The 13,860-nt window shown below is 41.1% G+C and overlaps 2 protein-coding genes across 4 annotated transcripts; one reads left to right on the plus strand and one right to left on the minus strand.

The window, feature by feature from the left end:
* The first annotated feature begins 6 nt into the window (after positions 1-6).
* LOC129183107 (heterogeneous nuclear ribonucleoprotein A1-like) lies at positions 7-4,422 on the plus strand. 2 transcript variants are annotated; one of them, XM_054779985.1, is made up of 12 exons: positions 7-139; positions 625-741; positions 809-955; positions 1,040-1,250; positions 1,324-1,416; positions 1,494-1,556; positions 1,632-1,685; positions 1,788-1,910; positions 1,994-2,125; positions 2,200-2,264; positions 2,435-3,393; positions 4,199-4,422. In XM_054779985.1, the coding sequence occupies exons 1-10, from the start codon at positions 128-130 to the stop codon at positions 2,250-2,252; spliced, it is 1,005 nt and encodes a 334-aa protein (XP_054635960.1). In that variant the 5' UTR covers positions 7-127; the 3' UTR covers positions 2,253-2,264; positions 2,435-3,393; positions 4,199-4,422. The 2 variants fall into 2 exon arrangements, with proteins under 2 accessions (XP_054635960.1, XP_054635969.1); XM_054779994.1 differs by having other exon boundaries at positions 3,335-3,393.
* Positions 2,332-10,006, minus strand: nfe2 (nuclear factor, erythroid 2). 2 transcript variants are annotated; one of them, XM_054779971.1, is made up of 4 exons: positions 9,595-10,006; positions 8,464-8,542; positions 8,274-8,393; positions 2,332-5,729 (listed from the first exon to the last, which is right to left on the minus strand). In XM_054779971.1, the coding sequence occupies exons 2-4, from the start codon at positions 8,509-8,511 to the stop codon at positions 4,485-4,487; spliced, it is 1,413 nt and encodes a 470-aa protein (XP_054635946.1). In that variant the 5' UTR covers positions 8,512-8,542; positions 9,595-10,006; the 3' UTR covers positions 2,332-4,484. The 2 variants fall into 2 exon arrangements, with proteins under 2 accessions (XP_054635946.1, XP_054635938.1); XM_054779963.1 differs by lacking the exon at positions 9,595-10,006 and having other exon boundaries at positions 8,464-8,645.
* Between the last annotated feature and the right edge of the window lie 3,854 nt (positions 10,007-13,860).

Raw genomic sequence — 13,860 nt, forward strand, 5'->3', positions numbered from 1 at the left:
ATAGCTGAATGAAAGAGGTAGCGCTGCTTCTATTTATTCTACAGTTGAGGGGCAGTCTGTGCTCTCCTGACGCAGTTCGCATTCCACACGCAAATTTGAACGTGTCGTCAAAAACAAATTTTGCAGGATGTCTAAAGATGTAAGTACTCAGTTCTTATTGCATGTGGGACTATAACTATCAGCAGCCGGCGTTATGTTGTACGTTTACTATCGTTTTAAATGCGCGACGAGAGCTGCAAGCCGCCATTTTGTCGTCCAAATCCTCGTGGTCTTTTGTTCTTATGCTCAACGTATTAATGGACATTTTTAATGGTGTGAATGGTTTCACACTGTTTTTAACTAAACCAAACAGCGGCTGTTGCACTGCATAACGTCGTGTACATTTAGCGCTTTATTTTAGCTGTCCATTACATTAGCCAATTGCTGTCATACGGTAGCGTAATGGCGGAAGTGTCTCCCTCCACCCAGGATAGGATCTCAATTTGGAGCACCGTGTCTAGGTTGCAATGTACCGCTAGCCTCTATTGTATCCACGTTAAAATGCAAAACGGAAAAGAGAAAATGCACGTCATTTTAAACCAAATATGTCGCGGATAGGTATTGAACTCATAAATTTGTGTGTAGATTCCCCGTGAGCCAGAGCAGCTTCGCAAGCTGTTCATTGGAGGATTGAGCTTTGAGACCACAGACGAGAGTTTGCGGGCCCATTTCGAGCAATGGGGTAGTCTTACAGATTGTGTGGTAAGTAATTTAATTATAACTATTTACCATATGACGAGAGGTATTCATGGAGTGATGTTTGGCTTAGGTGATGAGAGACCCCGGCAGCAAGAGATCCAGGGGTTTTGGCTTTGTCACTTACTCATCAGTACAGGAGGTTGATTCTGCCATGGGTGCCCGTCCCCACAAGGTTGATGGAAGAGTGGTTGAACCCAAGCGAGCAGTCTCTAGAGAGGTATATAATCCATACGAATGACCACTACCCAAGTGGTTAATGGCTGTATGAGAGAGATGGTTTGACTGAGGTGTCTATTTACAGGATTCCAACCGACCAGGTGCTCATGTAACTGTGAAGAAAATATTTGTCGGGGGTATTAAAGAGGACACGGAGGAATCGCATCTACGCGATTACTTCCAGGAGTTTGGAAAAATTGAGGTCATTGAAATAATGAATGATCGCAACACTGGCAAGAAGAGGGGATTTGCTTTTGTGACCTTTGATGACCACGACTCAGTCGACAGGATTGTCAGTAAGTGTTGATTTCCACATATTTGATTGGGTAGTAACAATTACACTCGTTCACTTGTTTTCTTCCCATGCAGTCCAGAAATATCACACAATTAATTCACACAACTGTGAAGTAAGAAAGGCCCTCCCAAGACAGGATATGCAGTCAGGAATGGGTATGAGAGGAGGTACTGTGTCTTTGGTACACATGATTATATATTGTACATATGATATGGCTTGGTAATTTTTGGCTGTTACATTTCAGGATTTTCAGGTGGTCGGAGTGGTGGAGGCAGGCCCTATGACTATGACAGAGGTTTCAACCAGGGTAAGCACTGCCGGAGCGTTAATAACAAATGCATTGTGTTCTGTCTGATTCTGACTCGTGTGTTTCTACTTCCAGGCGGCAGGGGCCGATATGGAGACAGCCATTACAACTGCAATGGAGGTGATGGTGGTAAGTTTTGTGTTGTTTTTTTTCTTCCCCTTTTGACTGATGCTTGGTTCCCCTCTCGCTTTTAGAATGTACTTTTTTAAGATTTTTTTTTTTTTTATGTAGGTTATGGAGGTGGTCCTGGTGGATACAACAATGGAGGTAGCCGTGGCTATAACCAGGGCTACAGCCAGGGTGGGGGTGGCGGTGGTGGCTATGGTGGAAATGGCTATGACAGCAACGGTTATGGTGAATATTTTATTGCCACTGATGCTGAAAGTAGTATTTTTATATCATTTAAAAAAAAAGAGCTTATTAACGTAACATTGCAGGCAACTGCGGTGGAGGCGGCGGTGGTGGAAACTACAACATGGGCCACTACGACTCGCAGTCCTCTAACTTCGGTCCAATGAAGAACAACTTTGGTGGTGGTGGTGGTGGTGGTGGTGGTGGCAGGAGCTATGGTAAGTAGCACGAGTCAATGCGAATGTTATTGTACACATACAAAGCCTGATGGCATATTTTATTGTACTTCCAGGTGGCTATGGAGGAAGCTCAAACAGTGGATATGGACGTCAAGGGCGGTTTTGAAGTGACAAAATGGTGAGTATTTTATGCCACAACCACCAGCTTTGTCATCATTGCCAGTCTTTGTAGTACCAGGGATTCGTTGTGCAGTTCTCATACCAATATTTGGAAAAAAAATCACTCTGGATCTCAGGTCGTATCAAGTCAGTGCACAGTTAACAATGTTGTTCCGTATTGTTCAACAGGACTGAGTACTTAGGAGAGGAAGTGACAGCAAGAGGAGAGCAAGGAGAGGAAGTGACAGGGCAGCTGCAGGTTTACCTCCTAAATCTGCTCAGCCAAACACTTGTGGCAGATTACAGCTGCTACAAGAGATGTTGTACAATAGCTAAATTGTGGAGGGTTTTCATTTAAGCGTTCTTGTGTTTTTTCATCTGTTTCTGGAAAGCAAGCATTCCAATGAGGGTTTTATGTAGATTTTGTTTTGTTCAAAATCTGGTTTTATTTGTAATTGCACCCAAGTCAAGCTGAAATAAACAAACTTTCAGTTTTTTTAAACAAACTTTTAGCTTCCTTTTTAGTGGTTTTGGGGAGGGGTGGTATGAAAATTGATGCATACAGCTGGGTTGAGGTCTGTTGTATGAGCATCCATGCAATAGTCACCACATGGCGAGAGCCATAAATACATGCGCCTTCTACTGGTTGAGGGACACGTGAGGGTACAGACTCAACCCTGAGCGCAGCGCAGCACAGAACATCTGGAGGATGCTAGCTTACATGCAAAGTCTTGTGAGGCTAGCCATGGAAGCCAGCTGAGGGAGAGAAGTAGCAGTCATCGCCAGGATCATTGAAGCAGGGGAGAGTGAGAACAGAAGCCTGAGGCTAGCAGGCAGCAGCTACCAAAGGCTTAAATGCTGCCTGTAGGTAAGACCAGACTTCTCAACTACTGACAGTACACCTTGCTTTACCATGTAGCTGGTAGTAAGATGTGTAGCACAGTAATGATTAAACTATTAATTGTGAAAACAATCTTAATGAGTTGGTCAATGGGCCGTCTAATGGCGTAATTGTCAACACATTTGCATGCAATGAGTGAATGAAAATGCATGTTGAGTATTTCCTGTTGACTATGTTTCTGCTTTCAGGACGTGCAGTGCTGTGTGCTCTCGGTGGGGACCAACTTCATATGACAACAGATAATCAGGTATAACTAGAATGACTTTCAGAGCACATACAGTACAGGCCAAAAGTTTGGACGCACACAACTGATGGTCCCAACCACCTTAATAAGGCAAGAAATTCCACTCAGTAATGCTGACAAGGCACACCTGTGAAGTGAAAACCATTTCAGGTGACTACGCCGTGAAGCTCATTGAGAGGAACACCAAGTGTTTGCAGCGCTATCAAAAAAGACCTAAGACATAAAACATGTCCAAAATATAAGACATATTTAGTTGTGTGTCAGTCTGGAGATCGGGAAGACCTGGGATCGATTCTCCCTTGGGCATTTCTGTGTGGAGTTTGCATGTTCTCCCCGTGTGTGTGGGGGGGGTTTTCTCCGGGTACTCCGGTTTCCTCCCACATTCCAAAAACATGCATGTTGGGTTAATTGGCGACTCTAAATTGTCCATAGGTGTGAGTGTGAATGGTTGTTTGTCTATATGTGCCCTGCGATTGGCTGGCGACCAGTCCAGGGTATACCCCGCCTGTCGCCCAAAGTCAGCTGGGATAGGCTCCAGCATACCCCCGCGACCCTAAGGAAGAGAAACGGCATAGAAAATGGATGGATAGTTACTGTGTTCATTCATAGTTTTGGCAATGTAAATAGTCTTGAAAATAAAACTCATTGATTTGAGGTGTGTCGAAACTTTTGGCCTGTACTGTACATCTGTTATGGTCTTTGCACTAAATTGTGCATATGTATCCCCCCCGCCCACACACAAATCTAGCAAACACACATGACTCCTTGGTGTAGATACTGTGAAGGTGACAGACTTTTCATTTTGTAGAATTCCACAGAATGATGAATTGGTGCTGAAGATATTCGTCCAGGTCAGACTAGAGCTCTATCTAGTCGAGAACAAGAGCAGAGACATCTAAGATGTGTTTTTGGGGGGGACTATTTTTGTACTTTTTGTTTTTTTAAATAAAATTTTATTTTTTTTTTATAAAACATGTCTTGTGATTTATTTGTACATAAATTGTGTACATTATATAAAATCTCCAGATTTTACTTATGTCTATTTTGAAGGTTGGCACAATGTTTTCAGTAAATATAGCTGATGTACACATTCTTCAGCATTGTTCTCTCTTCTGCACTGTTTGAGGCACTAAATATATTTTGCCATCTGGAGTCTGCTGTAAGTAGTACTCGTCTATTGAATATGGTTTTCCGGTTTCGTCTCTCAGGTGAGAGAATACTTCAGCATACAGGTCTGTAAGGTGGTGCTTAATGTAAGCCAAGCTGTGCTGGAACTCTAACTTCTCCTGCACCAGGTTCTCCCTCTGGGCCTGCAGTTGACCCAGCTCTTGTTCAAGGTGATTTATGCTGTCCAGTTTGCGCTTGCGGCAGTTTTGAGCTGCCACTTTGTTCTTGCCCCTTCGCCTGATGTCCTTTATTAGTGCAAGTTGGGCATCAGTCAGGGTGCACTGCGTCAGTAGCTCATTGAAATCCTCCACTGGCAGGTTTATTATCTTCTCTATGGGGAAGGGGATCTTCAACGCCATGGCTCGCCTCTCATCCCTGCTCGCTGGTGGTGTCTGTAGGCTTCCTGGAGGTTTTGTATGCACGTTGTGTTGCCATCTCCCACTACTGGGCGGTACAGAGTTGTAAAGGTCCCCTAAAGACTCATGTTTCACAGTTTGAAGGATCAAAGCATTAGGTTGAGAATGGCTTAAATGTTGCTGAGCTGTGAAATAAGGCTGTTCCCCTAAGTGTAAATATGAGTCAGACAGACTGTGGTAGTCTGTCAGGTAGTTGATGTGGGCTCCTTTATTGTGTCCAGCCGTGCATTCTGGTTCAGCACGTGAAATGGCCATGTCAACACTTCTGTAACCCGGTACCCCAGCAGGAGGATTTTCGGGTGAAGCTAAAGGTGGACTGGAGCCCAGAGACAAACCAGAGTCTGACTCCAGATCGTCAGCCGAACAAGCATGTGAACTATTTCCATGTACAGTCCACATCATGCACCGACCCCCTGGAACATGAGGAAGGCTGCTATTGGGCCTTCTGTGCCCTTGACTGGTACCTGACAAGCTCATATGTTCAGGGAGAGCTGCGAGCAAGTGGTGAGGTTGAGATGAGATGGTCGGCAAGCTCTGGTTGAGCGCATGTCCAGGGTGCGCGCACAGTGCCTGTGTGCGATGACAGGCCTCCTCAGAGTAACCTCCATCATATGTATGCGCAGTGTTCTCATATGCAGAAGGCGCAGGCTCGGAGTGGGCGGCGCCTGTCCCATATGCTGCTATAGGAACCATTGTCTCAATGCTTTGGTATTGTGTTGCTTCATAGGAGCTTTCACCAGGAGATTCCTCTAACCCCTGCAACAACAAGGCTTGTGATTAATGACTCAGTCTTAATCACTCAAGATAATTAGTGACATACTGTACATTTATTAACGTATTTAACTGGAAGGGGACACATTATGAGAAAGGATTCAACAGTACTGAGGTTGTTTACATAAATACACACAGTGCAGTAAGGTTAAGTATGCTCAATATGTAGCCCTTAGAGTATAATAAATATAAAAACTTAAAATATCTCGTGTCAAACATATTTGAACATGTTAAAAAATGAGAATTATCTGGTGTAAATCAATCAATCCAAGTATCTTGAGGGTCAAAACTATTCACCCCCAGTTTTGAATTTGGTGAATGGGTATGGTAATATAAGTCATATATAGATATATATAAGTCATATATATACACACTCCTGATCAAAATCTTAAGACCAGTTGAAAAATTGCTAGAATTTGCATTTTGCACATTTGAATCTTAATGAGGTTTTAAGTAGAGCTACAATATGCAAAAACAAGAAAGGGGAGTGAGACGAAAAGCACTTTGAAAAAGTAATTTATTGAAAACCACAATTAAACTGAAATAGGCTGTTTATCAGCTGGTGAAATGACCAAAAAATAACAAAACACTCTCCAAACCAGAACAAAAAAAGTTCTCAGTAGGACTCAGTAATGAGTAGCTCCACCATTCTTGTTAATCAATTAAAAAATACCTTTGGGCATGCTTGATGCGAGTGTTTCCAGGAGGCTAGTGGGAACATTGCTCCAAGTGGTGAAGATGGCTTCACGAAGGGCATCAACTGTCTGGAACTGATGGCCATTTTTATAAACTTCCCTTGCCATCCATCCCCAAATGTTCTCTATGGGATTTAAATGAGGGGAACATGCAGGATGGTCCAAAAGAGTGATATTATTCTCCCTGAAGAAGTCCTTGGTCAAGCGAGCATTGTGAACTGCAGCGTTGTCCTGTTGAGAAACCCAGCTGTTACCACACAGACGAGGGCCCTCAGTCATGAGGGATGCCCGCTGCAACATCTGCACGTATTGACAACCCTGCACCACCTGACGTTCCAGTGTTCCAGTGTGCCGGGTGGAAAACATCTCAGGTGGGATCTCCTTGTCATGCCAATAACGTTGGAAGCCAACTGGACTGTCAAGGTTACATTTTTTCTCATCAGAGAATAAAACTTTTTTCCACCTTTCAATGTCCCATGTTTGATGCTCCCTGGCAAAGTCTAAACGGGCAGTTTTGTGGCGTTGAAGGAGACGAGGTCTTTGAATTCGTTTTTGTTTTTTTAAACCCTTTTCCCGCAGATGCCGTCTGATGGTTATGCAGTCGGCACCAGCAAGGGCCTTAATGTGGGTGGAAGACCGCCCTGTGTCTTGATGGACAGCCAAATTGGATCCTCCGGGTCAGCGCAGGTGTGATTTTTTTGGGTCTACCACTTGACTTTTTTTGTTCCATAATGCTCAGGAGCTTTAAAAAAAATGTAGAATGACTGTCTTACTGCGCCCAACCTCAGCAGCAATGGCACGCTGCGAGAGGCCTTGCTTATGCATCTCAACAATCCAACCACATTCAAAAAGAGAAAGCTTCTTAGCTTTAGCCATCAGGAGGGTATGACAGTGTGAATGCCCGACAGAAAATGAACATTTTGAGCAGATTTTGGCTTTTATAGCCTGTGGTCTTAAACTTTTGATCAGGTGATAAACAATCTATTTCAGTGGGTTTTTTTGTTTAAATTACAAGTTCCAAATGTTTTTTGTTTCACTCTCCTTTCTTGCTTTTGCATATTGTAGCTCTACTGAAAAACATCATTAAGATCCAAATGTGCAAAATGCAAATTCTAGCAATTTTTCAACTGGTCTTAAGATTTTGATCAGGAGTGTATACATATATGACTTATATTACATGCACATACAGTGTATTATTATTTATTACAAATTAGATCAGAGGTGTTCAAAGTGTGGCCTGGGGGCCATTTGCAGCCCGCAGCTTGTTTTCTATTGTAACATTGTAGAAATTAAATTAAAAAGAAAACGGAAACAATGGGGGGGAGCATGATAATAATACTACACTTTGTCACCTATACTACAAAGCTGACTTTAAATCCATTGAAAATTTCTTTTTTTAAGCCTTTTTACAAAATAAAAAATTATCAAAATAGTACCAGCATCCTCTCAGTTTTCCATATGTGGCCCTTGCTGGAAAAAGTTTGGACAACCTTGATTTACGTTAACAAAATCTAATTACAATCATATCCTATGTTCTAAATTAAAAGCAGGATCAATTCCATTGGTCTAAAAGATTGTGTTTGGCCAAAAGTGTACAATAGGATCCTGGAAATGAATTTTAGTTCACATTGTTTATAGCTTTTTTTCCATTAATATCTCTCAGACAAATTTCACCAAAATTAAAAAAAACAAACAGTTTAAGTCAAAATTGGGCTGCGGTACATTTAAACTGAAAACAGTAAGTACTTTAATTCAAAAGGCCACAAGTAACTTCAACTTGTCAGTTCTGAAAAACCAGTATAAAGTCTACCTGTGAAAATGGTAATGCAGTTACCTGCAGCTCAGATATGGCCATTAGTTCCTGCCAGGCCATGTCCATGTCTGGGTCCTGTGTGCCATGAGATCTACCTCCGTGAAAATTAGAGGACACTCCACCACACAACCTGCCAGATACCTTCAAATAGAAGAAAATAATTGTTCACTCAGTAAAATACATGCTATGTTTTTTAAATCCAAAGCCTTACCTCACAACTTCTCCTTGGTTGGAGGACGTAGTTGGCTGTTGAACACATTTAGGACAGGCTCTTGTTGCACTTGTTCAACCTTGTTAAGCAAAGTTATTATGAAACATTTCATGAAATATTCCTTTATCAAGCAACCTGCCTTCGACAAACAGTCTCTTTGCACAGAGGCGTCCGTGCAACTTACATTGTGACACTTTTATTTAAGTGAAGTTTTTTTTTTTTTTTTTTTTACAACATATTGAGTCCAACTACAGTTGACTCCTCCCATCAGCTCTGTAGCTTTGCCAAGCAGTGATAAGACAATCTGCAGGGAAGCAGCACATTCTGCAAGTCTAGTGGAGGCCTGATGGATGATTTTGTGCAATTCGTTGTAACACGCGTGCCCTTGTAACTATTCACGTTATTACTAACCATTTTGCAATCATGCATAGGCTGACTGGACAAAAACGGACTACTTGAAGCCAAAACTGCACAGGTTTTGAAATGATATGCTGTATTAATCAATACAAAGTCAGATTGTTAGTGGAGTAACATTTAGTCATTAATCAGTGGTCACAATAGATTCTGGTGATTAATTCTCTGTCAGTTGCTATTGAGTGTTTGTTCTAATAAGTTGATGTTTTCAAGTGGATATAAAAAATATGATGTTCTATTTGGGAATTTGTAATTGGACAAAAACAGTCGAAGAAACAAGGCTACATATGGCACCGCAGTTTACAATGACTTTTCCGTAGGGTAGAGCTGTTACATCTTTCAGTTTTTATTATTCATGCTGACAGTCAGATAGTTTTATATAAAGTAAGCAATGCATAGCACTTTGTGGGTCATTACTTCATTTTGACTGCATTATAATTTCCTTCAACATTGTAAAAGCTGGTTTAATTGTTTGCACGACCACTGAAATTAATTGCAATAATTTTAATTCATAATAAATATAAAAGATTAAAATAAGTGCATGCATCAACTGAGGAAAATAATCAATTACAAAATCAGGCACATGTGATTTTCCAACATTTACATCAATAAATCTAAACAAGATCATATTTAAATCTAACATACATTTCCATACAACTAAGATTTAATATGTGACATTACAGTCTTGGAACAGAAAAGGTGTGTGAATCAACATACCTGAGAAACATCCTCGGTATCTTCAACAGGTGAACACTTAAGATGATGAGCTGGAAACTTTGGCCTACTTGATTTCGTTTTTACACACACAAACTCCCTGGCCCCCTCAAGGCGCTATTTCCTATCCAGCTGTCCGTCTCTCTCTGCTCAGCTACACACCGAGCCACTGGCATAAATGGGATGGCTATGAGCACTCAAAGGCAATCTCCCTGTAAAGCAGTTCTTCCATCCTTAATAGCATACTTGCACCCCAAACTCGAAATTTCCCTTTTGCCCACATGACAAACCACAAACCACCAGTCTGGCATGCGCTCTGTCAATGATGCAGTCACTCTGCACTCAAGATAGCTTCACAAATCCCCCGAAAAACATGCAAGCAATTAGGATCCTACTAATATGACGACAAAACAACTCCGACTTTTGCCCTTGCCTTTCACAAGCCATGTAAGAGCTTTTGCCTTTTCATATCCACCCAAACGAAAGGTACCGGTATGCGTTATGTGGAGCACCTGTAGTCAGAAGTGGCACTACAGCAGGGATTGGTGAGCGTTTGAGACTTAGTTGAGAACAAATGGAATGTATACCCTGCAACAGGTAAGAAAGAGCACATTGTTCCTGTACCTGGCAGAGCAAGCATCAAGTGAGAGAGAGGAGCAGGGGGTGAATGGAGGAGAACATGTCTTACATAGCAACCGTTAAAATCCTTCATGAAAACTAAACAAATATTGCCCTTACCTGCACTCACAAATGACATGTGTAATATAGAATGGTTCTGTTACATAACAGTCTACACATAGATCCCCTTTGATCATAGTTCCTTAATTTCCCTCACAAGATTATTAAAGTGTATCCTTCTAATTATGTGTGTCTCACATAGCAACATAGATACATTTCACTGTATACAGAATGTAGCACTTTATTTGGCAAGGAACCGTATTTGGTAACTTAAGTTGGATGTCTCGCTATAAGGCATACTGTCAGCCACAAGCCAATCAACAAAGAAAGGTAATCAGGAATTAAAAGTTACACTGTAATTATATTGAACAAAATATCACAGCGAGTGCCATCAGCAGTTAGGACTGTCTTGATGACAAAGTGAGACTACTTTATGTGTACAATAACAATAAACTCAAGTGCATCTGTTCCCAGCCCAGGACATAAAGGAACAGTAGATCCCCTCTGTTCACAGGGGTTACATTCCGAGCACACCCATGAATAAGTAATTGAGATGCCCAGAAAAATGTCAGTTGTTGACATGACTTGCTCCTCCCCTCCAAATCCTCTTGACGGTGACTTTCTCCTTTGATTTTGGATCAACATTTGCAATAAAAGTGACTGTTGTACTTAGATTCAATTTAGCTGTGGAACCCGCGTCTTTTTAGTTAAAGGGACTCTATGCAACTCTAAATTACATTTTTTTTAAACCAAAAAATACAGCAGAAGAACACCAGTGCCGGCTAACCTGTGTTCCCAATCGTGGTTTAAAAGAATCGATTTTACCAAAAAAAGTCGATATTTTTCACAATTGTAACTTAAACTTCCACGTCTGTGGCACGTATACACACACGCACACGCACACACACACACAAAAGCACTCCGAGAGAGGCAATCAACAATTTACAGTCACATTATTTTTACAATTCATTCAATGATAGCTCACTTTAGTAGCTAAACTTTGCCAAATTGCTATCATTAGATGACAACAAACATAACTAGTGCGTGTCCGTGTGTTAAGATAACGCAGCTTACATACCCAAAGCAGGAAGAGGTGGGATATAATGCTTGAAGTATGTTGGAATATTGGCGCCCTGTGGGCAGCTGGAGGAACCCACTGCATACAGTGCATTCTGTGCATTCTAAATCTCCCCCTAACATGGCTAGCGGTGGTACACGGCTCCACTGCTCTGCAGGCCGCTGGGTCATCCCACCTACTGTAGCTGTCGGAGAAGGCGTTTGTCCAAGCCAGACTGCATCCACACATCACGTATAATCAACATATGGTGAATGAGAGGTCTTTTTGGAGAAAAGAAAACGTCCTAATTTTGGAGAAAATAATAATAATTTTTTGACCAAAAACCTACAGATTTGCAGTGTCACAAATGCTTAATAGCGAATATACGATCCACTGTAGTGTCTTACTGAATATTAACCTTACTGTCCAGAAATATTTTCTCAGACCTATTCTGTCATGTAAAACAATGTCTAAAATATTTAACATCATATATGCTATTCCACTACCGCTGTAGTTAAATCAATTTGAAGTCATGAGGCTTGTATGAAATATTTTTATTTAAGTATTGGCACGTGTGTTTCACTTTATCATTTCCCATTCATTGCTCTGTAGGCGGCTGACAGAGTCAAGAAAGGTGAACCTCTACCCGGAATCAAGAAAGGGACTTCCCAAGCACTTCCAGCAAGGACTTCCCAGCTTTCCTAGCACCAAGCCCCTGACTCAACCCCTACCACCACAACCACAAACATGTTATTACTTTGACCACATTTTGGTTTTGGGTATGGACACAGTTACGGTCAACGGTGATGTACATTTTTTGTTTGTTTGCTTCAATTAGTTTTGTGCATCCCTGATTTCCCACTTGCCTGTCAGCCTTTTCGCCATGTGCAGCACAATGCTGGGAAAAAATAGACAGACAGTATACTCCGAGGTTGTTGAGGTTATTGTAAATAACCTGCTTCTGAGAAATATATTTTTTAGTATCATTGAACTGAGCGGCAACCAGTCCAGGGTGTACCCCGCCTTTCACCCAAACTCAGCTGGGATAGGCTCCAGCATCCCCCAGCAACCCTAGTGAGGATAAGCGGTATAGACCAGGGGTCACCAACGTGGTGCCCGCGGGCACCAGGTAGCCCCCCACGACCACATGAGGTGCCCGCAAGCCTGCTTTTCATTCAGGTTTTCAGTTAATAATGAAAGAACAGTAGAAAGAAATGCATTCTGAAATACAAAATGTGAGTTGTGGACACCAGCATTTTGTTAATGTTCTGGTAAAACAAGCATATTCGCTTTGTTTGGGTTCAAAATAAGCTCTGAAAATAATGTTACAAAAATGAGTAGCTCTTGGCCATTTTCATTTTGTAAAAGTAGCTCTCACAAGGAAAAATGTTGGTGACCCCTGGTATAGAAGATGGACGGATTGATGGATGAACTGAGTGGAGCCTCCTTCTAGTAACCCCTGCTGCAGACAGAACTGAACCTTTAGATTTTGTTTCTGAGAATATTTGTCAAGCATGGTTTTCACACATCATCACTCAAATAACAGCAAATGAGGAACATGGACAGACAATTTACCAAAGGTTACACCAAAGCCTGCGTTAACTTCAAGATGTTTAGATCAAGATAAAGTTTTGCAACAACTACAGGATTTCGTCATTATTTTCTGATGGTTGGTTGATTCATCTTATCTACTAATCCAGATACAAATATCTCCAAAAGTATTTGGATAATTACATAGTTTATGTAATTTTGGCTTTTTACACACCACCAAGGGATATATCAGGGCTGTCCAAGGGAGCTCTTTTGATATTCTTCATTTTTTTAAAAAGCTAAAAAAAAACTATAAATACAGTGGTGTAAAAAAGTGTTTGCCCCCTTCCTAATTTCTTTTTTTTTTTTGCATGATAGTCACACTTAAATGTTTTAGATTATCAAACAAAACTAAATATTAGTCGATGACAACACCACTGAACACAAAATACAGTTTTAAATGAAATATTATTAAAAACCTACATGGCTCTGTGTGGAAAAAGTGATTAATTAATAATTAAATACTAAACAGTTTACAATAATTAACTTAATAATAAAACACTTTCTTTTAAAAACTGCATTTTGTGTTCAGTTGTGTTTTCATTGACTGATATTTAAATTTGTTTGATGATCTGAAACATTTAAGTGTGCCAAACACCTTAATTCTACATTTGATCATTTTTACTTAAGATTTGTCTAATCACCCCAAGTACATGTTCGGACTTGTCTGCACCCTTAATCACCGAGCGGTTCTCTTGATGCTCATTGCATTTGGCTCAGTGGCAACGTTCAAGTACCGGCAAGCGCTGGTTCCGTTTCAACACACTTCATACAGAAAAGATCCGTGTTGACAATTTAGCGACATCGTCACTCTTTTTAGTGCTTCTAGCGTTTCTTGCATCAGAACCACGCAAATCTACTGTCTGAATACTGTTGTATGTGTACAATGACAATAACTAGACCGCTAGTAACTCACATTGCCTTATACGTAAAACACTGATCCA

Source organism: Dunckerocampus dactyliophorus, chromosome 1 (assembly GCF_027744805.1).
Source record: "Dunckerocampus dactyliophorus isolate RoL2022-P2 chromosome 1, RoL_Ddac_1.1, whole genome shotgun sequence".
Taxonomy (NCBI): Eukaryota; Metazoa; Chordata; class Actinopteri; order Syngnathiformes; family Syngnathidae; genus Dunckerocampus; species Dunckerocampus dactyliophorus.